This window comes from Squalius cephalus, assembly GCF_949319135.1.
Source record: "Squalius cephalus genome assembly, chromosome: 17".
NCBI lineage: Eukaryota > Metazoa > Chordata > Actinopteri > Cypriniformes > Leuciscidae > Squalius > Squalius cephalus.
In genome coordinates, this window is record NC_137138.1 from 4,796,135 (window position 1) to 4,822,448 (window position 26,314).

At 36.7% G+C, this 26,314-nt stretch overlaps 1 protein-coding gene across 9 annotated transcripts in view; it reads left to right on the top strand.

The window, feature by feature from the left end:
* sema4d (sema domain, immunoglobulin domain (Ig), transmembrane domain (TM) and short cytoplasmic domain, (semaphorin) 4D) overlaps positions 1–26,314 on the top strand; it is a 69,337-nt gene that overhangs the window by 9,413 nt on the left and 33,610 nt on the right. For 6 of the 9 annotated variants that reach the window (XM_079846559.1, XM_079846557.1, XM_079846555.1 and 3 more), the window contains exons 2-3: positions 6,606–6,704; positions 16,517–16,587. Coding sequence is in view for 3 of the 9 variants with exons in the window: in XM_079846556.1 (XP_079702682.1) it covers positions 6,667–6,704 (38 nt within the window). In the remaining 6 variants the exon portion in view is untranslated. The remainder of the gene's footprint in view (positions 1–6,605; positions 6,705–16,516; positions 16,588–26,314) is intronic. The other 3 variants (XM_079846556.1, XM_079846553.1, XM_079846552.1) reach the window with 1 other exon arrangement.

The window sequence follows — 26,314 nt, forward strand, 5'->3', positions numbered from 1 at the left end:
TCTGATTGGTCAGATGGCCTAGTCTGTTGTGATTGGTCTACTCTGCTCTGATTGGTCAGATGGCCCAGTCTGTTCTGATTGGTCTACTCTGCTCTGATTGGTCAGATGGCTCAGTCTGTTGTGATTGGTCTACTCTGCTCTGATTGGTCAGATGGCCCAGTCTGTTGTAGGACAATAACTTATTTGTTGTGCACTTTGATCTTTAAAACTTTGCAGATCTTTTACCTTCACAAACAGCTATATTACACACTGCAGACTTTAGTATGAATGTGTTAATGTATATTTGCATTTGCATTGAAAACAGAATTGTCTTGCTCTTTTGTAATGTTTGCTGTAGACATACTATCACAACTCAAAGCTTCCCAGTCCATTCAACACATTTTTGTAGTTTTGCAGCTTTGTACTTCTCAATAAGATGTCTATTGTTTGGAGGCTTATTTTATTGCAGAGCTGATGTCTTTTCAATGGTACACCAATCTCTTTAAAATCACAATCTGTGTTCGTTCTTCCAGAAAGGTAGTTTCGTAGAGAGAAGTTATTAATTCAAACCGAGCCAGCAGGTACAAAGAAAGACAAGCTAATTAAATTTGGAAAGTGATTGGCGTGTAGATGAGAATCACAGTTAAACTAATGTACATGCACAATTTCTTTTTCAATGCATGACTTTTTGTCATTCTTTCATAATTCCCCCCGAATTATCTGATGTAAAGCAACATAAAAATCTTTGCAATTAAAAAGGCTTTGAATTTGATGAAATTCAAAAGATGAACGATATAGAAATTTGATTGATAACCAATTTTATATATATATATATATATATATATATATATATATATATAATATAATATAATATAATATAATATAATATAATATAATATAAATTTAAATATATATATTGTTAACTTGTTTTTTAATAAAATGCATAAAAAATATAATGTATTATATTAAAAATAATTGTATTATGGAAAAAACTTTGTGCACAACTACGATATTTACATTGAACTTTACATGCTTGAATTAAAATTATATTTTAATGTTTGATAGAAACAACTGATATCTTTAGAGCTTTTCTATACTTGCCATACTGTTGGAATTGCAAAGAAAATAAGATATCTGCTTCAGATATGAATCATTTATTTAAAAATGTGATAGTGATATTGTGCATCTGGCATCTCTAATCAAAAACCCTGTGCTCTGCTAATGTGAACATTTATCTTTTTTTTTTTCTTGCAAATGCAGATCATCTGATGACCGAGCACATGCATCACATGGTCTTCAGACTCGTGCTGGACAACCAATTGCTAAATTCACACAGAGCAGCTTGTGAGATCAGTTTAGGTTTTGCGTTCTGATCAGTTGTCGTCCCTAGTGTAGTGGTTAAATTTAGGATAGAAATGCGATAAGTGTGGATCATCTTGAAACCAGAACTCTTCCCAACCCTGGTGAAGAGCCGACTGGTCTGTGTCGCTGCGTTATGGACACACTCTGACCCTGTAAACAATAGAAGACTCACACACTGACCCAGCCCCCTCTGTGCATTGATTATATTCTGCTGTCAGCAATCTCAAGTGTGCTCTGCTATACACACACACACACACACACACACACACACACACACACACACACACACACACACACACACACACACACACACACACACACACACACACACAAATGCATGCAGTTGCACCAGCTGATCTGCCGTTATTGTTTTGCACCTGTCACAGCAGTGCTTCAAACAGTGTGTGTGTGTGAGAATGTTATAATCTGACATTAATTGTTGCTTTGACGGGGTGGATGTTGAGGTTAAACCGTCTTGATTTGGGTGCTTTTTTTTTTTGCATGGTTTTTGACATTCTGCATGCTTTTCTCAGAGAGAGAGAGAGAGAGAGAGAGAGAGAGAGAGACAGAGAGAGAGAGAGAAGGAAGGAAGGAAAGGGGGAGGTTTGAATGTCTCTTCATCTCCGTTTGCTCGTGTTCAGACCTCCACAGCCAGACAGAACCATCAACCTTTATGACACCCAGAAAATTGCAGATTTACTCTAAATTATACACACGTCTGAAAGGAAACCGACACGTATGAGACCAGCGGACACACTGAAATGATTCCCGCTTGTTTTTGTTGCATCTTTGTGGATTTTGTGGTTGTCCTCCCTGAGCTCCAGAGCGTCTGACCGGCACTCGGTGAGTTTAAGGAACGTCTTGTATTTTTTTTGGATGTTATTGGATGCATATTGCCAATTTTAATAACATATAGAGTAGACAATATCAGTTGATTTTGTAGTTTTTCTTTTCGTGGTTGTTTTCTCTGAGCTTCAGAGCGTCTTTACCAACACTTGGTGGGTGTAAGTAACATTTTTTATGTTATTAAGTGGTTGTGCTTTATAGGTTTTCTGTTGGTTGTTTAGTTGTAGGTTTTGTTTTTAAAGTGTGCTTCTCTTTTGCATGCTGCTGTAGCATCACTAGTACAATTTCTCATTTTGAAGATTATTATATTTACATGCATATCACATATGCACATTCATTATTCCACTAATTCCAAACGAATCAGAAACATCACCTGCAAAAGCCTAACATTGTGTTAGCAAGATTTGCAAAAAACGTAAATATATCTAGTCTTGTATTGTCTGTGAATTCCTCCTGACAGGCTTTTGGAAGGTGTAGTTTAGTTGTGGCTTTTGGCACGTGTCCGTATGTCTCCTTCAGCCGTGATCAAATGCATATTTAAACCTCCACTGTTTTCTCTCTTCGTGTGTGTGTGTGTGTGTGTGTGTGTGTGTGTGTGTGTGTGTGTGTGTGTGTGTGTGAGTGAGCCTTCCGTAGCAGCATTGCAAGATCAAAGCACACGCACACAGCGTTTCAAGACACATCTGTCCGATTTCAAAGTGAGCTCATGCATCCCTTTAGAGTGGACACTGTATGTGTGTGTTTTAGTGTCAAAATAAAAGTCCCGCTCCTGACACATCGGCCAAACAGAGAAACTTTTCGGCCAATGCCGATAATTAAAAAATATCGGCCTTGGCGATATACCGGTTGACCACTAGGAAACCTTGGTCGACATAGAAAACACCTCAACAAAACGCATGATTTGAGGAATCATTCATGTTTGAAGCACAAACGCTGCAGGACGATGCACACATTAGAGGTTTGATCACATAATAGTGATGCTTGACTTGGCAAACTTAGATCTGTGCATTCGGTCTTAAAGTGACGACAGCCTAATAAACCTGCTGTCATTAATGTTAATCAAACAACAAAAGACAGAAAAAATCACTCACTGCTCTTGACTGAATAACCTTTGAATCTTTAATTCACTCAGTGAAGACTATGCATCGTATTATTTTTATATTTGATTATTCAATGTCTGAACCTTTTATGCTAAACTACAGTACTAAACTAAAGTTGTCGGCAGACTCAAGTGTGTGGAAACTGAACACACATCTGTATACGTCACAGATCCCTCAATATCAAAACGAGTCTTTTTTTAATTTAGCTTAATTGAATAAATGCTTTGGTTCATAATAAAGAGGATGTTTTAAGCTATGAAACTTGAAGTATGTTTAATGGTACAAAGACCACTTATATGTCAAATAAATCAATGCAAATTTTATTTCTCGTGTCATGAGCCCTATAAGTTTTAGCAAGTTTCTATTTCAGAGAGAAACCCTGGTTGCAACCTTTTTGTAAAAGGAATCAAGTTTTAGACGTGAATGTAGTGGAGCCTTGTAAATGGATACCTTTACAATGCATATGGGATCTATTGGGAGAATTTGATTATGGCTTGTGTTTTCCGTCTGCTTGCAGATTTAAACCCCGGGTTGAAGCACCTCAGGTTCTTGGAATCATTGTTGAGGAATGTCATACCCTCATTGGAAACTTCTGGAAATATAACAATTGGGTCGTATTGTGGAAACCCAGAGAACTGGAACGCTTGCGTATCATAAATGTTCCATTCCGAGCGTCTCTTCATTCCTGAAGCAGTTCATTAAAGGATCAAATAAGCATTTGACCTTTAGTGGCCCGTTGCATTCTGGGAGAACCCTACTGGGATCGATGAGACGGTTGTAACCGCCCGTCACGTTTGGGTAATTAGCTGCCATTGTTCTGAGGTGAGAAGGAATTTGTGTCTGTATAGAAATCCAGCGTTGTTTCCAAACCATTGGTTCAAAGCGGAGATGTTGACACATGCAAATGAGCAGGAATGTTGCGACGCGTAATTGTCAGAACATCTCAGTTAATCCCCGATGGTCCGTTCTTTGTGTACTCTGATGGTTGTACCTATATGCTAAAAGTGATTTACAGTGTCAGCCTTGCGATCACCATTAGTGTCTTTGTGCGGTTCTGTTGTGGGTTTCATGAACCCTAATGAGGAGAAGTGGGCTAGACGACTGCCATACGCTTGTCTCCCAGAGGACATCAGTGATGTCTCAGACGCGAGCCTCGAGGCGTTCGGGAGTCGAGAGAGAGACCCGTCTTCTAGAGCTGCCAAGAGCCATTTAATAACCAATGAAACATATTGAAAAGATTTTAAGTGATTTTAAAGTGACAATTTATGTTTGTCTGGTATTAAACCCGACATTGTATATTACGTATACTGTTGGCTCCTTGACTAATTGCTTTGTTCCTCTCTTATAATGTCATCTTAATGCATAATGTAACATGATCAGACGGCTGGATGAGAAAATCCCACACAAATTTTCTTCAGTCAAGATTTTTCTTTTGAAAAAAGGTCAATACTGTTATTCAGCAATTGCATTATTTTTTGCATAATTGCATTTAATGCATTAGATGCATTAAATTAATCAAAAGTGACAGTAAAGACATTTATATTATGTTAAATGATTGCTATTTCAAATAAATGCTGTACTTTTTTTTTTGTCTATTTATAGGAATCCTGAAAAAAAATTATCACGGTTTTCTCAAAAATATGTAGCAGCTCAACTGTTTTCAAATGTGTTCAATCATCTTACCAGTCGCAAACGTGTGAATAGTTTGATAATCTAGTTTTCTTCCTGTTCCTGTAGTGTAGTGTTTCCTTCATTGGCTTGATGTTGCATCTGTTGACATACTGAATAATTTATGAAGCTGACGGTGTGCTGCAGTTTTAATCTGTTTTGTAAAATCACCCTGTTGCGCTCTGATCTGTTCAGATATTAAGTTCGACTAGAGCTGAAGGAAATATATTGTGTATAAACTACCTGTATGTATTGCTCTATTTTTAGCAGTTTTTCTCTTCGGTTTCAGGGTCTCTGTTAATCTATTTTTCGCTGATGAAAACGCTCATACCTTTGTGCAGGTGATAGAATCTGATGTTTCTGTAGTTAGTAAGATCTGACTCTCATGTTCTCTCTCCTGAATCTCGCTGGATTCCAGAACCGTTCTATTCATTCTCTGGGGTTCTGCTGTCGCCATGGCGATGGAATCCCCCTCCCAGCTGGCGGAAACCCCTCTCTCCTTTAGATGAGGCTAAAGTAGTGTTCATCAGCCTTGTGTCGCTCGCCCCGAGAACAGCTGTGTGTGTGTGTGTGTGTGTGTGTGTGTGTGTGTGTGTGTGTGTGGAGTTAAAAAGTTACCATGGTAATCAATCATGGTATCCACCATAATATAATATTAATTGTTACTATAAAAACTGTAATAACTTGGTATTTGTCATTGTTGGCCTTCAGAGCTATTTGTTTAATTGGATTTCTCAGTAGTGCTGCTTGCTTTTTAGTACAAACGCTATTGTATTGGTTAAGTTGCAGGTTTGTGTTTGACACCTGACAAGATTTCAGTAATCTAGTCTTGGGTCGCATGGTCATCATCAGCCAACTGTTTTAAATCAGAATTACTGATGCCTGATTCATGAACTCTTTGGATTTGGATTGAATCTCTCTTAGGATTCGGATTGAATTGCTCTTTGGAGTCACATTGAATCCATCTGTACTTGGGTGTTGGATTGAATCGCTCTGTAATTGGGTGTTGGATTGAATCGCTCTGTACTGTTGGGAGTCAGTTGAATCGTCGGATTGAATCGCTCCGTACTTGGGAGTCGGATTGAATCGCTCCGTACTTGGGAGTCGGATTGAATCGCTCTGTACTTGGGAGTCGATTGAATCGCTCTGTACTTGGGAGTCGATTGAATCGCTCTGTAATTGGGTGTCGGATTGAATCGCTTCGTTCTTGGGAGTCGGATTGAATCACTCTGTAATTGCGAGCTGTTTCTTATTTATTTTTCTTAAATTTATGTTTCTTATTAATTATTTTTCTACTAATAGTCATTCTAATAGTGCTAGAACAAGTATAATTTGACCTATTTCAAGTGTGACTATTGAACCAGAAGTAATAATATTACCATCTCTTGTATTATTTCTTTCTAGACTCATTATTTGATTAGTCTTCCCAAAAATTCGAAACACAAAATATCTACATAACTCTATTTTTTGTGACACCACTGATTAAATGAAACATAATGAGGTCATGTGACACGCCACTGTTGCATACGGCTTCAGGCAGTGTAAAGTACATACTGTTCGTTAGTATTGTATTCTGAGCGCGGCCTTTGTATGTGCAAGTTGAAATATCTCCCCCTCCTAATCTGAAAAGTCCTTGTGTCCTCTCCACAGATCCGTGAAGAGCTCTCTCTCCATCTTCAGCCTGAGACGTGAACCTCGGAAAGACTCTTTAATGAATCAGTATTCGCCGCTCGATGCCATGGCGTTCAAGTGAGTAGTTGTTTGCTTCTGCAGATTTGTTGAATGCTTCCTCTGTTGTCCTGCTTGTTCTCCTGTATGATCTCAATCCCTATCATCAGGTTAGCAGGGATGCGCTTACGTCTTCAGGCGGACGCATGGAAAACACTGGCACATAAAGGGTCTTTTCTCCGAGGGCCCCTTGGAGACGTTTGGCATTTGCATGGAAGCTGATTTGCATTCCATCTCGGCTGAGTCGAGTTTTCTGATGCTGGATGCTTGTTGGCTGCTCTCTCGGTTTCCTTTTTGACCCAAATTCCTGTTTTGTTTTCTTTTTATTTCTCTTTTTCTCTTTCTCTTCTGCTTGCCTTTGCCAGTTCGCTGACAATAAGGACCATCTTCATTGGTGTTGGTCAATTGAGGGTGATTTGAAAGAATTTGACACACAAATGCTGATGTTTTTTGATAGTGCTCTTTACTGTAAATGTACTTTATGTGAGTATTGCAGCTTTATAGCAGAACACAACTCATAAAGGAACACAAGTAGATGTTTGGTTTGTTACCTCACACAGGAACACAATAATGCAGGTTAAGTCGGGTCAAGAAGGGATGCGTGATATTAGAAATAACTGACTTAGTGAATATATAATATATATGTATGAAGAGTTCAGATGCAAAAGCCTCTAAGTGCCATCTGAAATTTTCTTCTAGAATGATCATTTTTATCAAGCTTGTATATTTAAGTTCAGTAATTTCACTTAAATGACAATAATAGGTAATCTTCATTGTCATTTAAGTGAAATTACTGAACTTAAATATACGAGTTTGATAAAAATGATCATTCTAGAAGAAAATTTCAGATGGTACTTAGAGGCTTTTGCATCTGAAGTCTTCACATATATATATATTCAATTCAATTGTAGCTTTCGTGATTTGGCAATCGCATTAAGCCTTATCATGATATTGATTTTATTTCGATGTACACTACTGGTCTTTTATGTTTTTAAAAGAAGTCTCTTCTGCTCACCAAGGCTGCATTTATTTGATTAAAAAAAAAACAAAAAAAAAAAAAACCCATTAATATTGTGAAATATTATGACAATTTAAAATGACTGTTTTCTATTTTAATATATTTTAAACTGTAATTTATTCCTGTGATCAAAGCTGAATTTTCAGCATCATTACTCCAGTCTTCAGTGTCACATGATCCTTCATCACTCTAATATGATGATTTGATGCTCAAGAAACATTCATTATTATTATCAATGTTGAAAACAGTTTTTTACATTTTTTTTTCAAAATTCTTTGATGAATGGAAAGTTCAGAAGAACAGCATTTATTTAAAATAGAATATTTTCTAACATTATAATTGTCTTTACTGTCACTTTTGATCAGTTTAACGATGAATAAAAGTATTTATTTATTTTATTTATTTCCCCCAAAAATAAAATTTAAATTCTTACTGACCCCAAACTTTTGAACGGTTGTGTAAAATGTTACAAAAGCTTTAGATTTCAGATAAATGCTGTTCTTTTGAACTTTCTATTCATCATAGCATGAAATAAAAATGAAAAAAACTGTTTTCAACATTGATAATAATCAGAAATGTTTCTTGAGCAGCAAATCATCATATTAGAGTGATGAAGGATCATGTGACACTGAAGACTGGAGTAATGATGCTGAAAATACAGCTTTGATCACAGGAATAAATTACATTTTAATATATATTCACATAGAAAACAGCTGTTTTAAATTGTAATAATATTTCACAATATTACTGTTTTTGTTTGTATTTTTAATCAAATAAATGCAGCCTTGATGAGCAGAAGAGACTTCTTACAAAAACATTAAAAATCTTACCGATCTAAAACTTGTGACCGGTAGTGTATATTATGCGGTCCTTGGATCTGCAGTGAAATGATTGTTAATGATTCTGTCCTGTGGTTTACTTCCTAATTTATTTGAATGTAAAGGCATTGGAAAACTTTGACTTATTTATATAGTCAGGGAAAGTAATGCATATTTAATATCCATGTAAAAATAATGTGAAGTGCCTCTTACTTGCTGGTTCTTGTACCTCTTATTGAAAGTGATGGATTGGAAAATCCAGATGGCAAATGAAGTTGTCAGTCAGCGCTGGCGTCTCCGTTAGTGATCGACAGCTACTGTTTCCATCCCGATGAAAGTGTTGCAGCGACTCTTGGAAATTTGGACAGACTGCTGAAACAGTCACATAATTTAATGCAGTTTCCCTGATTTTCTAGTGAATAAGCAATTTGTTCGTAGCCATTATTTTCTAATGGTGTCAGCAATCCTGAATCAGAGCTAAACAGTGCCGTTTCAGTTTACGTAAGAGATCTTGAGGATACGGCAAATAGAAATGGGAGAACTTCATTTTTATTCAGTATCTGTCTATATTGTGAATGTAGTCATGGATATTATTATTTGAACGCAATTTTACGTTGGCAAGCCTTTAGTCTATCATGTCTTTTTGAATCAACAACAGCTGCAGAAGTGAAGTCCTCCTGAAGACTTGTGGAAGTGACAGGCTTGTTGACGAGTTTCTGAAAAAGATCAAAGGTAACCTAGCAACCAGCGCGGGCGGCTGATCGGAGGCCCCCGGTTTAGCCGTCCTTTGTATCGCCTGCGCTCGTGAGTTTTGTAGCACAATCGTTTGTGTGGAGGAATGATAAATGCGCTGCCAAAAAGACGTAAAGAAAACACGGAGTATGAGAATGAGGGATGCTCGCTGTCATTGGGTCCAGAACAAAAGACTCCCTCTACTCAAGACTACTTGAGATTCATGTCTGTCTTTCTCTCATTCTCTCTCTCTCTCGTTCTCTCTGTCTTGTGTCTTGAGTTAATATTGACAGAGATTTTTTTTTGGAGGACTGTAGTGACGACTACTTGATTTTGTTCTCTTTTACTCTTCGTAAGACTTGTTTAGACAGTACAGTTATTGAATGTGATTTCAATGTCATTTCAAACCTGGATGATTGTCTTTCTTCAGTAGAGCACAAAAGCTGAACAAACACAGTGACCATGGGCTGTTAAGATCCTAAATGACAGGAAAGGATGATAAATGTACCTTAAAATTGGAGTTAACTATGTGCAAAGTCTTCTGAAGTTGATTGGTTTGTGCTTTTCTGGAGCTCAACAGCCTCTGGTCACTGTATGATGATTTATGGAAAAGTGTTGTGTAGAAATTCTGCCCAACTTCTGCTTTTGAAAATAATACATGTTTAAGTCAGGTTTAATTTATAATTAAAAAGGGTTTATCTGCTTATGAACCCAGCACACACTTTGGTCTGCCTGGATTTGACAAGATTGTTAAATACAGAAAATAATTGATTTATAAGTAAGCATTCTCTGAAACCGCAACAATGAAAGCTCCTTTTCAAAAGTGTTTTTTTGTGAAACATTATATGAGACAATTAAATTGCATTGTGCCATCTCAAAAAAAAAAATTTTTTTTTATTTATTTATTTGAGATGGCACAATGCAATTTAATTGTCTCATATAATGTTTCACATTTTATTTATATATATATATATATATATATATATATATATATATATATATATATATATATATATATATATATATATATATATATATATATATATATTGGCCACTTAGTATTATTTAAAAAAAAGAACCAATAATTTAATAATAATAATTTAATTAATGAAATTTTCAGTAATTATTATATTATAAATTAAATTTAATTGTGCCATCTCAAATAATTAGATTATTATTACAAAATGAATCAATAATAAATTAAGGAAAAGTTCACAAATGAATACAAATTAAACTGCATTGTGTCATGTCAAAAAAATGTATTATTAAAAATGAACCATATAAATTAATACAAAATTAAATTAATGAAAATTTCACAAATTAATAGACATTAAATTGCATCATGCCATCCAAAAATATATTATTATTAAAAAATTAAGATATATATAAAAGAATCAAGATCATTATAGCATTTATCGGATGGACGTCACACACTCCAGCTAAACTGATCAGCATATGAACAGTTTGAGATCACATGACCTGGAGCTGATTTAGTTCAAAGGTCAAGATCCTGTGACCCGTCACCTCCAGGCTGCCGTAACAACTCCGATTCAGTCCAAACAAACGGGAAGCAGCTGCAAAAGACCATGTGAGAGTCAATCATTTACAGATATTAATTGTTGCCTGATGTCTTTAGGAAATCTGGAGTTAATCGAGAGGAGGATGATAAACGTCCTAATAAACGTCAGAATAACTTCCTCCTCTGAGGAACACAAAAGGAGATTTTAGACAGATTGTTCATACTTCTCTTTTTCATACAATCGCGCAAGTTTATATGACTTGCACGATCACTTTATACGTGAGAACCAGACTGAAATTTTGAATGTTGTTTTAAACCTCCACTAAGACTGCATGATTTTGGGTAAAATATCTAATTGCATTTTCTTTCTAATATTTTTTTATTTATTAACAAAATTGTTTTGTGATTTATATATCAATATGACTATAAAATAATAGTAGTAATAATACATTATTATTATTATTTGATTTAACATACTTTTATTTGTATAGCACCGTTAATACATATATATATATATATATATATATATATATGCATGCACATATATACATATACACACACACACGCACACATATATATATTACATATATATATACATAGAATTAGTTTTAATTAAATAATATGAAATAAAAAAATAAAAGTGCAAAAATATTAAAATAATAGCTATTATTATTATTATTATTATTATTATTATTATTAATAATAATAATAGTAAATAAATAAATACAAACATTAAAATATAATATTGTAACATTTCACCATAAATTTAAAGTATTTAATAATACTTAATTTATTAAAGTTTAAAATTACAATTCTAATATTTATGACAGTCTTAAAGGCACAATATGTAAGATTTTGGAATAAAATAGACAAAAACCAGTAGAATACTGTTATGCATTTTGTTTTGTGTACTTATATTATTCCAAATGTTTCCTACAATGTTTCCAGATCCAGATAGATCAGCTGTTTTATCCAGTGTAACGGCCCGTGTCACTGACGTCATGTCCACGTTATCTCCGATTTCCAGTTTTACTTCCGTAGAAACCATGCAAACACAAAGACGTTTAAATATGTGTTTTATTAGGCAGGTGAGCGACTGTTTGGAAACCTTTATCCACAGAAAACAAATCATTCTTATACAGCTCAACAGGTCTTATTGTTGATTAGAAGAATCTCTTGTTTTCTTGATTTGCCGCGAGTAACATGTTTGTACCTCAGAGACAACAGTATTTAGTCAGCAGCATAATCAGAAAGAGCTTTATTTGTTGTAACAGTAATACAGCATTTTCTCTGCCATATAACACAATATTATCTGCATGCCATTTAGCATCATAAGTCATCCAGCTTTTATTAATATGATATTCTAATATCGATCTTGCTTAATGCTATGTGTTGCAAGTATCAGAGTAATGTTATAACACAACTTTCAACGCACTCAAAAGTATATTAGTATGATTGTTTTTTGACAGCGCTGCGTTACTCCTCAAGTAAAGTGAGCTGTGTGAGTAGTAACTTGGCACTCGCGGCCATTTCATTAGAATGAAATAAAATGCAATGAATTTAAGTGATCAAACGAAACCGTAACAAAGTTTAAGTTTAGGGAGGAAGGAGGCGGACATTAAATGTAACTTTATTATTATTATACCATAGTATATTTAAACTCCCAGAATCCCACACTCGTTCACGGCGTCATCAAGCTAAGCCTTTGTTGTTTTGAATAAGCGACCTCTAGTGGCGAAACTCGCACACTGTGCCTTTAAAGTATGAAATTTGAGATTATTATTGGGATAATATAGTAATAAATATAGTGGGAATGTTTTCAGCAATAAAAAAATAAATAAAAAAATAATTCAGGTGTGTTTGAAACCAAGATGAGTATATGATGATCGAACTATTCAGACTTTTCTCATGCCCGTTTTGAAATGTATGAGAACTGAAGTTGATTAATAACTCATATCCCGTCTCCTCTGAGAGCTTTGCTTGAGTGATCACATTGAAATATAACAATCTCATCCTCTTGTGTTGTAGTGCCACAGTCTTCGTCTCATCAATCAAACCTGTTTGTTCTCCGATCTCAACGCCAACAATCGAGTCGTCGTCTCTGTGTTCGATAATAGAAATCCTCCATTATGAAGAGGGCGACCCGTGACATCTTCACTTCCTCGTGGTGTGTGTCAGAGTGTGACCGACGGCTCGATCGCCGGATGTTAATGACACGTTTTGTGTGTGATGTCAGAAGAGTCGTGTGACGGTTTCCTCTCGCTGTAAAGGGACGCGACCTTTGACTCGTAGCTCATCAATTTTAGTCCGCTGTCAGTGATCTGACAAGAGATCCAGACACCTGCCACAGCGTGTGTGTGTGTGTGTGTGTGTAACAAAAGATCAATGATGCTCTGAATGTCAACTAGATATTGAGAACATCAGTTTGTATTAGTGTGTGTGTGTGTGTGTATTGGAAGCTTGTTTGCAACCGTATCTGCTACAAGTTTCTCATAACGGATTACATTACAGTTTAGAAAACTAGTTTCCTTGTTTTTGCTACAAGCTAATATAGCTAACGACATTAAGTTACATAAGTGGCAAATTTGAACATCTATGCCGTTCATAATTTGTAAATATTTTGTCTTAAGTTAACTTTTTTTGTAAACATCTTTTTATTAATTTTATTATATATATATATATATATATATATATATATATATATATATATATATATATATATATATATATATATATATATATATATAGTTTTTTTATTATTATTATTATTTTTTAATTATTTATTTATTTAATTATTTTTATTATCTATAAAAGGTCGCGTCCCTTTACAACGAGAGGAAACTCACACGCCACTTCAGATGTCACGCACAAAATGTTTCACCAACATCCGGCACGCCTCACTTATTTACATAACTGAATTGATATAGGGATAAACCACAATCTTTAACTAAAGATTAATTTGTTACAAAAAAGTTAAGAGAATCAGTTATTTGATTTTTTTTTTTTTTTTTTTTTGATGAATCGCCTGAAAAAAACAAACTAAAATGATTTGTCAGGACTACACGGCACATTCTTGGAGAATGTTTTTTATTATGCTATTTAAAATTGTGATGCACATTTTGTTGCATTGCATTAAACTGCAACAAGTCACTAATGAGGTTTGAGGTTATTACATCTAAATGTCATAGCTCATATCAAAACCACCTTTTCAAAAACAAGTTTTTCTGTTAGTTGTGTTCCTCTACTGTGTCTGAAGTTAATGCAGATATATGTGTGTGAGCAGACGTCTGTGAGGAGTCATCAGTCAAATGAAGCACTGAATCAAATTGAGACTGACATCAGGAAGACATTAGCATGCAACATAATCTGTAATTGGGACATTGTGTTCCTGCCCTGCGCTGGGGCCTGTGTTTGTGTGCGCTGGCATTACGTCCGCATGACTTGCTGTGATTGTGTGTGGCTGGTTTGTTCACCCCTCGGTCCCGGTTAACACACACATGCTTGAGCGCTTTCTCTCTGACCTACATTAAAATTGTATTGCTGATTGTTTCCTTTGCAAAGGTTAATGATCTAGAACTAATGAACTAATCAAAAACACTGCAGCTACATGTTTATTTTCAGTTTGTGTTGCTTTGATTTTGACGCTTAAATGTGCATGTGGTGGTTTTCCTGGATATTAAATGTGCATGTGGTGGTTTTCCTGGATATTAAATGTGCATGTGGTGGTTTTCCTGGATATTAAATGTGCATGGAAGGGTAAACTGAGCTCAGATACAGTTGGAAATAAATGACAAAATAGTTTGAGAAGAATAGTGTTATTCTCAAACACTTAAAGCGAAACTCTCGCCAAAATGCGACCTAGGGTCTTTTTGTTAATCTACCCGAGGCAAACTTTCATGTAAAAGCATAATTAGAATGGAAACGCCACTTTTAAGTTTGACCGTATTTTCGTTTTTTGGTCAAATTGCCTTGTGAATGGGAGTGCTTGGGGCACGACTATGATAGCATCAAAAATCGCTATTTTTAAAACACTAAGAAGGCTCGACACAACATGAAACTTTGCTCTGTTGTGATTGGTCAGTTGGCCCAGTCTGTTGTGATTGGTCTACCCTGCTCTGATTGGTCAGATGGCCCAGTCTGTTCTGATTGGTCTACTCTGCTCTGATTGGTCAGTTGGCCCAGTCTGTTGTGATTGGTCTACTCTGCTCTGATTGGTCAGATGGCCCAGTCTGTTCTGATTGGTCTACTCTGCTCTGATTGGTCAGATGGCCCAGTCTGTTGTGATTGGTCTACTCTGCTCTGATTGGTCAGTTGGCCCAGTCTGTTGTGATTGGTCTACTCTGCTCTGATTGGTCAGATGGCCCAGTCTGTTGTGATTGGTCTACTCTGCTCTGATTGGTCAGTTGGCCCAGTCTGTTGTGATTGGTCTACTCTGCTCTGATTGGTCAGTTGGCCCAGTCTGTTGTGATTGGTCTACTCTGCTCTGATTGGTCAGATGGCCCAGTCTGTTGTGATTGGTCTACTCTGCTCTGATTGGTCAGATGGCTCAGTCTGTTGTGATTGGTCTACTCTGCTCTGATTGGTCAGATGGCCCAGTCTGTTCTGATTGGTCTACTCTGCTCTGATTGGTCAGATGGCCCAGTCTGTTGTGATTGGTCTACTCTGCTCTGATTGGTCAGATGGCCCAGTCTGTTGTGATTGGTCTACTCTGCTCTGATTGGTCAGATGGCTCAGTCTGTTGTGATTGGTCTACTCTGCTCTGATTGGTCAGATGGCCCAGTCTGTTCTGATTGGTCTACTCTGCTCTGATTGGTCAGATGGCCCAGTCTGTTCTGATTGGTCTACTCTGCTCTGATTGGTCAGATGGCCCAGTCTGTTCTGATTGGTCTACTCTGTTCTGATTGGTCAGATGGCCCAGTCTGTTCTGATTGGTCTACTCTGCTCTGATTGGTCAGATGGCCCAGTCTGTTCTGATTGGTCTACTCTGCTCTGTGTGATTGGTCGACTGCTTACAGCTCGTGTCGGAAACTACTCCTTTTTAAATGCATATGATACCTTTGCTTAAGATTTTACACATTATTATTTCCACTGCTGTTGTGTGTGTGAATGCATGCAGATTCGCTGCAGTCCAAACCAAGGCACACATTTTAATGTCCGTGACGTGTGAGTGTTTCATGACTGTAAGTGTAAAGATGTCATTAAGTCTGTAAAACAGGCTATTAAAACCATTGCCCTCAGTGCCACATCCTTTTAAAGGTTTAATTTTTAACTCCAAGTCAGAAACGTCAAAACATAAAGGGCTGCTCTGGAAGAGATGCACTGATGCATGTTTATTTTTATATGACCAATACTTGTGCTTTTTAATTTTGTTTCAGTTGCCAAACTGATGGTTATGGATAGCTGTTTTCCTCCTTTAGAAATCTGGTTTATAATTGAAAATGAGCCCTGATGTGCTTCCAACGTCTGACCAGTGCCACCAATAAACTTGATTCTGGTTTAAAAATAAATCAGTGCTAATATTTGAAGTATTGTGTGTTTTTATATGTTCGTCTGCTCTTTTAATCAGTAGCAGTGCATCATTTATATAGTGTGCATGTTCTCAAATGTGATGTCTGTGTATATTTCCACTTTAATAAAGTGTTTTCTCCTCTGCTCTTCTTCCATTTGTGTGTGATGTTTAACATTCATCCATCCATACAGTCAGACTCCATGATAACCCTCTCCTCATCTCTGTGTCTTTCTTTAGCCGGCGGATTTTATAATTCTCTCTGAAGGACGGATCTTCTGGTCTAGTCGAGCGTCGTGGAAGAGTGACAGGTCAGAAACTCCTCCTCTCCTCCTCTGTGTGGTTTGGGGCTGCGATAACATCACCGCATGAAACCCTCGGACGGTCCCTCCTGTTGATGCTCTTGCGTTTTAAAGCTGCATGTTTCTTTTTGCTCACTTCAATCTTTTGGTTGATTTGGAAATCCTTCTCGTCCATCCCAAATAATATTTATTTTTTATCCTGCTTGCTTGTGTTCTCCAACCTTTCCTGCAGTTTATCCTTCTTTTCTTCATTTGTTTAATATCTTGCTTCTGGCGTCATGGTTCTTTGCCTTTTATATTCCATGTTTTATGCTTGAGTTTGTTTTGGTTATTTGTGAGGATTCAAGTCTCTCTATCTCTCCTCATATTAAGCAGTGAAGGAAACTTGAGTGTACGACTTGGACTCGAGTCGCACTTAAGTCGCAGAAAAAAACACTTGAACAACTGACTCGAGACTTGACTTGGACTTAAAGGGATAGTTCACCAAAAAATGAAAATGTTGTCATCATTTACTCACCTTCAAGTTGTTTCGAACCTGTATGATTTTTTTTTTTTTTTTTCTTCTGAACACAAAAGATATTTTGAAGAATGTCGATAACCAAACAATTGATGGACCCCATTGACTTCCATAGTACGGAGCATGAATAAATGATGAGACAATTTTGGGTGAACTATCCCTTTAAAGACAGAGACTTTTGGTCATTTTGGGAGGTATTCCCGATTACTTTCTCCCTACTACCCCACATGACAACATGGAACACCATCTTTTACTATTAATTTCCTATCAATATGTGCTGCAGCAACAAATATCAAATATAAACAACACCAAGCCAGCGTTATTATATATTATACCATCTGAAGGCATGCATATTCATCACCATCGGACAAGTGCTGATATATACATGAACAACAAACAGTAACAATATAGCAAAGTCCTACCTTGTGATAATATCTGTGCCAGTCAGTTTGAAAAGCAAACAATTAATCCAAAGGGGAGCTGCGGTGTCAAGAGGCTTGCTTCCTGACCATTTTGAAGAAGTACATGTTTCCATCCTTTTCATGTTTCCCAAAGTGTTTGCTACCATATGCATGCCTATAATATTTGGATATTTTATTTGGATACAAGTAAGTTTTTGCTACCATATGCATGCCTATAATATTTGGATATTTTATTTGGATACAAGTAAGTTTTTGCTACCATATGCATGCCTATAATATTTGGATATTATAGGCATGCATATGGTAGCAAAAACTTACTTGTATCTGGACTGAACGGACGCATTTTCTGACCCTGTCCGACTCATTTTGTTGAGTCGGGGTTATATATATGAAGCGCTGTGTGTTTATACAATGTTTGCTATTTGAGAAATATATAAATAAGAAATACGATTTTTGTTTATGTATTTATATATTTTTGTCTTTTTTTTTTTCGGGGTGGAATTGAAGAACAACAGGTTTGTTTTTGTTTATTTATTTATTTATTTTTATTTTTGTACATTTTTTGAAGAACATATGAGTGGTATTGCACATGCAAAACTCACTGCCACAATGTTAGTGTGACCTGAATGGTTGCTGGATTTATTTATTTTTAATTATTTTTTTATTTTTTTGTTGCTGTTTTCTGGTCCAGCAGGTGAAAATGGTGCATCTGATCACTTAGTAGAGCAGCTACACACCTCTGCTCAACAAGAAAACCAGGTTTGGATTGTAGTACTCTCACCCAGATCTTGTTCTGGATCTCAGTTGAGAGAGATTTGCAGCACATACTTCAGTGTAACTCGATCCAGAGTTCAGATTTGTAATGAAGGGTGATTTAAAAGCCGTTGTGTTCTTCAGAAGGAACAATAATCCTTGTACAGTAGCTTATTGTTAGTGGGATGTGAGTATGTAAATTGCAGTTAAACTGCTCATCTAGATGGACAGTTCTCAGCCAGAATTCGTTGCAGTGTTGGGTAGTCAGAAGTCCGTAATGAAATGAATCCGTGTCTGGCTGTCAAAATGAGCATTTACTCTTGCTTGCCAAGTCCCAGACAAACACTGTGGAGGTGCTGGAAGAGCCGGAGGATGCTGGGAGTTTTCACAAAAGAGCCCAGAAGGGTTTTTTGTTCATACTGAACCTTAAATCTGAGCGTGAAATCAGTGCCATGCTAAAGATGGTGCCGTGTTACAATACTGAGCATGGAGTGTGACAGTGAGGAGTGTCATGGGGGTGTACTCTTGTTTTAAAGACTCGTCCGGGCAGAAAAAGGCACCTTAATTAACAGGAAACAGGCTGATGTATCGCACAATAAAACCGCTGTGTGTATGAGCTGGTCCAGTGTGACCCGCCGTGAGGCTCTTTACTCACTGCCAACTGTGTGTTTCACTGACATCTTTGACATTGTCTGCAATGATGGCCGAGTTCATTTCAAGTCTTCTTGCGTTTAAAAAGGGTCATTCCACACATTTGTGGCATTTGTTTTTCCATATATAATGTTGTTAAAATTATTAATATGAAATAAACGTAATAAACGTAGTAAATAATAAATATATAAAATAAATAAATATATAAATTAAATATAATATAATGCAAATTATTTATTTATTAAATAATTATTAATTATTGTATATATATATATATATATATGTATATGCATATATGTATATGCATATATATATATGTGTATATGTATATATATTAAATGTTTACGTTTGCATTGTAGAATAATGACGTATCATGATGTGTATTGTTTTGTAAGGTGTAATAGTCTTTATTTAGTAGTACTGAGCAATAGTTATGTAAATGAGGGTGGTTCATATATAAAAAATTTCTCATGGTTTTGTAAAATAGTAAAAAATAATCACTTAGTTTCATGAGTTGTTTTTGCGGTTCAGCTTCCGTAAATGATCTGTGTGGATAGGAGAGGGAGTTGTGAATGTGGGATTATGTGTTTTTCATGATATGAGAGCTGTGCACAGAGACTGAATCCTGAAATGTTGTCAGAAACTGAATCTTTATGCTGGTTTCAGTTTTTGTCTGTCTGTTATATTGCTGTTCAACTGAAACTCTGCTCGTGTCGTTCAGAAAGACTGGCCGTAATATAACCCCCCCCCCAAACCTGATCGCCCTCTGTGTGTGAGATTTATTTATATACGGGCACTATTCAGAGAGAAACTGAAGATTCCTGGCTATGTGTGTACACACACACACACACACACACACACACACACACACACACAGACACAGACACACAGTGTTAATGATCCCCAAGACGGCTGCTGAAGTACACACTTGACCACACACATGCATGATGACTGTAACTCACTGAAAACAATTCAGCCTTCCCAAGGTTAAACGTTTTCTCTCTCTCACACGCACACGCACACGCACACGCACACGCACACACACACACACACACACACACACACACACACACACACTTTCAGCACCTGCGTTAGGACATCACAGTCCAGACTTCTGCCTCTGATCTCGACCGCCTGTGTATATTTTTAGCCTGTGAATATCTAAGATCAGTTCTTCCCTTCTTCTCCTTCTTCTTCTGTGTTCTCTGTTTCACTTCTTCTGAAGATCTTTCACACTATACTATAGTTATTAGTAGTTCCTCAATAAACTGATTCATTTGCACACTTCAAGTCACACTGACTACATGTCTGAATGTCATTGTATTAGTAAATGTACAAAATCATTTAAAGGTTCTCTTATCACATCATGAGAACTTAAATGTTCTGCTAAATAAATTGTAATGTAATGTTTTATAGCATCATGGAAACTTTAGAGGTTTTCTGTTTTTTTAATGAAATTTAGGATTATTTTATACCATATGAACTTCTTTAATGGCATTATAGGAACTTAATGGTTCTTTTATAACATCATAGAATACTTAAGTGTTTTTAGGACATCATAGGAATTTTTTTATGGTATTATAGGACCTTTAATGGTTTTCTAATGACAACATAGGAACTTAAGTTCTCTTATCTCAGAAACTTGAATGTTCTTTTATGACATCATAGGAACTTAAAGATTCCTTTATGACATCATAGGAAGTTAAAGGTTCTTTTATGACATCATAGGAACTTAAAGATTCCTTTATGACATCATAGGAAGTTAAAGGTTCTTTTATGACATCATAGGAAGTTAAAGATGAATTTATGACATAGGAACTAAAAGATTATTTTATGACTATGAATTAAATGTTCTTTTATGACATCATAGGAACTTAAAGGTTCCTTTATGACATCATAGGAACTTAAAGGTTCCTTTATGACATCATGGGAACTTAAAGATTAATTTATGACATCATAGGAAGTTAAAGATGAATTTATGACATAGGAACTAAAAGATTATTTTATGACTGTATGAATTAAATGTTCTTTTATGACATCATAGGAATTTAAAGGTTCTTTTATGACATCATATGAACATAAAAGTTCTCATATGGCGTTATAGGACCTTAAAATGTCCTTTGTCATTATAGGAAATTAAAGGTTCTTTTATGACTTTTGGTACTTAAAGTTTTTTTTTTTTGACATCATTGGAACTTATAGGTCCTTTGTGGCATCTTAGCAACTTAAAATGTTCTCTTTTAAAACGTTCTCTTATGTCATCAATCTGTAAAACCCCTTTTGGAACCTTTATTTTTAAGAGTTTAGACACGCAGATGTTGAAAATCAAGTTTTTCTTTTGATGGGGCAGCAGAGGTAGTCATTATATTCTTGTGTGTGTGTGTGTGTGTGCGTGTGTGTGTGTGTGTGTGTGTGTTAAAATGCACCTCACTTTCTTCACGTGTCGTTTGTGCTCGTTCCTGCAGCTCGTGTGGAGTGTGTGTATTTTAAAGGTCTCCGTAGCTCTGCCTAAATATAAGCTTTTACAGGGACTGACCCTTCATCAGGCTTCAGTGTGGTCACGTCAGAGCTGCCCTGCTCTTTCTGCACTGATGTACAGCTGTAATTACACGTGAAGCTGCTATTTTCTGTCCTTTGCATTGGGTTTCCATTACCTACAGTTTCTGTCCTGAAGTTATTTAAGTCAGAACCGTAGCCGTGCTGCAGCTAGTTTTATTTAGAAAGAAATTCTAAAGCTTTTTGCAGCTTTCATACATAGTGCGTTTTATATACTCTCAGTGGCCTAAAAAAAGTATTTAGACACTTAAAATGTCGGAATTGTCATTGCAAAATATGAGTTATACTCTTTGCATTTATCATTGTTTTTTCCTGCTGTTTATGTTAACTTTTTTGTGTAGTCTCTTTGCATGTGGGCATTAATTGCATGCTGCTTCTCCACAGGCCGTGATGTCATGAAAGATTCATCATATTTCATGCCAAACCAAAGACTTTGTGTTCACCGCAGTATTTCTGGGTCCACCGCAGTTCTGCCAGCAACATATTCACTGTGCTTGCAGGACTGTTAATGAGCAGCAGACGTCAACACTCATTTGCATGCAAAATGCAACCCATTTTACAACCCATGTGATGCATTTCTGAGTAAACCAGATCCAAACGATTCTGATATGTAATATTAATCCCTGTCCTAAAGTTCTAGAATCAAGCCCTGTGTTTTGCTCAGAAATGCATCACCTTAAACGCATTATACATCCCGTTTCATGGTTTCTTTAAAAAAAAAAAAAAGTTAAACATAGTTTCTTTAAACATAAACTTTTCTCATCTCAAGGGATGCATGGACTGATAAAACGGATTCCTTACATGCAACGTAAGTCACTCTGGATGAATGCATCTGCCAAGTTTTGTTTTTTAGTGATGAGTGGACAGGTTAAGAGTGAAAGACAAACTCTCATGCTCTTGAAAAGGAAAAACAAGAGCCTAAAGAACAAACCGCAGACACACGCACACACACGCACACACACACACACAGGCCCTAGAAGCATGAGAGGGTGCAGAGAAAGAGAGGGGTTTGTGAGAGCTGTCAGCGGGCGTAGTGGGAAAGCTGATTCTGGCAGAAAGTGTTGTGTGTCGGCAGCGAGTGGCATCGATCACTGTGCCGTCTCTGTGAGTGCCAGTGCAGAGAGAGAGAGAGGGGGACGGGCACAGTTGGCAGACACTGAATGTTTGAGAACGGCCTCATGGTTGCCCAGTTGGCAAGGCGCCACTGTTTAAACCCAGCTTGCATTTCTGAGCCTGTGCGTGCGGCGGACACGAAACAGGTGCTCCACAAACTGCAGGCTTCAAGAGTATTAATACAGGAAAAGAGGGATGTGTCTGCATGTGAGATGTGTGCGCAATCGCATGCAGTGTGTGTGTGTGTGTGTGTATCTATTTATCTGCCTGTCTGTTTGTCTTACTTCTGTGTACCGTTACACCCCTAATATACACACACATATAAACAATGTTTGGAAATGTAAACTGATATTTCCTACTGACACAGTAAAGCAAAAGATATAAATGGCTTAAAAACATTTTTTTTGGGGGGGGGAAATACTAACGTGCCTAAAACGTTTGCGCAGGTCTGTTTTTATATGTGTACACTCACAATAAAATTATGCTTTTGTAAAATAAAGAAGTTTGTGGAGCGTGCCACAAAAATGAATGGACACTCAGCGTGTCGGCTACTAGCTAGCTCTTGCGTGCCGTCTGAACTCTGGTTTTGGGTTGGCGTAGTGATGTAGTACTCGAGACCGATTTCTGCTTTCTCGGACTCGACTCGGACTTGTTCCTTCAAAGACTCGGTCTTGGCTCAGACTCGACCCTTCAAAGACTCGGTCTTGACTCAGACTCGACCCTTCAAAGACTCGGTCTTGACTCAGACTTGACCCTTCAAAGACTCGGTCTTGACTCAGACTCGACCCTGGCCAATGGAGGTCGACGTCCGCACCTGGCGGCCATCTTGTCACAGTCAGCTCGCTCACTCGTAACATTGTGTTTTAATGGTGCATGTACTTTTTAAATAACCATAACTTGCTCAATTTTCTACCGATTTTCAAACGGGTTGGTTTGTTATAAACGTCAGAGATGTAGTTATGATGCTGCATACTTATGAATAATTATAATATTATATATTTCAACATGTTCAAGTATCCAGAATTATAACCGCGTTAATAACGTTTGTAAGAAACCAAACCGTTTGTAAATCCGTCAAGATTTCAGTGAGATAAGAGTATTTGTGTTCGTGCTGATCACTCACCTTACATCAGATACCACAGAGCCCGCCAGAAAGCCTGCCTGTGACAAGATGGCCGCCGGTGATGTCGTTCGAGACTCCACCATAAGACATCTAGCCTTATATGGATATTTATGTGTAGATCGCCTTTTTCTTCTTCTGCTCTTTTTCCTGTTGTGGTGGTTAGCAAACAGTGTTGCATTACCGCACGCGCCCCCTTCTGGATTGGAGTGTGAATGGCCTGTGACTGACTGTATTCGTCGTCTGACTGCATTTTCTGTAAAGCTGCTTTGAAACGACGTGTATTGTGAAAACCGCTATACAAATAAATGTGAATTGAACTTTATGCACCGAACCGTGATGTCCGTACTGTGACTGTTCGGGACGATTGCATACCATTACACCCCGTGTGTGTGTGTATATGTGTATATATATATATATATATATATATATAATATATACACACACACACACACACACACACACACACACGTATATACATACATATATACATATATACACATCAATTATTTTTTTATTATTTGTTATGATTTATTTCGTTATCCGCTGCTCCTCGTTTCATATTCAGGGCAAAACCCGAATCAGGGTTCGACTAATCAGGTCTGGCATGTGAATGAATTTTTCTGGGAAAGTGCAATGTGTGAGAGGCCATGTCATGCACTCACACTCAGACACACACATACGTCGAGCTTTTGTTGATTGTTTACTGTGTGTGTGTAATTCTCCCCTCACACACACAACAGGGTCTTTGTGTGTGTGTGACCTCCTTTTAGCATTTCCGTACAGTGAGGGTCGTTGGTAGAACTTGTTTGGCGCACATGTGCTAGTTTCCTCCCTGAAGCTGTGAAAACTCTTGTGCTGTTGATCAATGCTTGTTATTTTACTGTGTTGATTTCCAATGCATCCGTCACTGGTGTTGCTGTCCTGCAGGGTCAGTCACGGGCCTCCTGTCGGTTTGATTTTATTTGGGATTTCATTTCCAAATATATGTTTTTCCTTTTGATATCTGAAGCACATTAAATCATCTGATGTCTAAAGCCACAACAACTAAAAAAAGTAGTCATATTCTATAGTTTTTCACTTGAAGTGATCTTAAAACTTTAGTCCAGGTTTCTTATTTTTGTCAACCAATGTCATGTTGTCAATGCTCACTTACTACTCTTTCACAATTTATAAGATAAAATCAGTTGAAATTAATATACTACTTTCTCAACAGGAATTAATTGAAATTTGGAATGGAAATGTATGAATACTTGTGACAGAGTATTTTCGGATTGTAAAAAAATATTATTTTGCACACTTAGTATTGCTATAACTGCGAATACTATATATATCTTTAGAAATAAACAATGGCCAGAGACCATAAACATTAGGTTGTATTTGATGCAACACTCATATATATATATATACGTTATTTAAATATAGAATGAATGCAATGTAAAGCGAAATGTACTTTTATTTTATTTAGGGCTGCACGATATTGAAGAAAAATGCGATATGCGATACGATAATGCTTAAAGTGTGTAAAATTAACTTATATACTAAAATTATATAACCTACATACGTGTTTAACATTCTTTTTGTGACAAGAAAACATCCCTACAACTTGTGAAAGTGAACATCAGTGTTTTACTGTAGTGTAAGAAGTGTTATTTTTACATCAGTGTAAACCAGAGGTTCAGGTTATCATACATTAGGCTTATTTAACAACAGAAACTGAATAATCAAATGTAAAAATAAAACACTGTAAAATGAAATACGTATATCCTGATTCTTATTAAAGCTACAAAAGTTATTCAGCCAAGAGCAGTGAGTGATTTTTCTCTTCGTCTTTTGTTCATGACTCGTTATTGCAAGCCGTTGCGATATGCATATCACGATATATACATTTGCGATATTTCTATAATTTCGATATATTGTGCAGCCCTAATTTTATTATATTTGTTGAAAAGTGTGTTCCAGTGATTTTCCTCTTTTAAAGCGCTGTCTTGTTAAATCTCTGCTCTAAGGATCCGATAAGTTTCCTCCCTCTCATGTCATAAGCTTTTCTCTCTCGGATCAGAATGAAAGAAATGAAACGGATGAATCTGAAGAGCCGATATAAGCCGAGCGCTGCAGTTTGTGTTCTGTCTTTGCTTGGGGCCGTTTAGTGTTTCCTGTGATCTTCACATGTTGACTTTCCTGGATCTTATTACATTCCTCTCTCTTCACTTCATTTGTTTTCTTTTGTCTTTCAATCTCTCTGCTCTTTTTCTCCACAGAACAATAACACAGAGCACATATGGAGATCATTTGTTGGAATTTAAAAACACCTGTCAGGATATATGCCTGCTTATGAACCATCAATACTAATGCATGTTATATTATGACATTTAAAATCAGACAAGTGTTATGTTGATTTTACATGCATACATTTTTCAAAAAAATCTAGTTTTGCACATCTCTGTACGGAGATGAAGGTTGCATCTTAAATGACCAATCAGTGTGAAAACCAGAGTTCTCGCGAGAGCACAAGTTGAATTTGCTCAGCGAGTTACTCTGGTGTCGAGTATTGATGCTCATTAACTATGCCCTTGTATCCGAGCTGCACCAATCACATCGGGT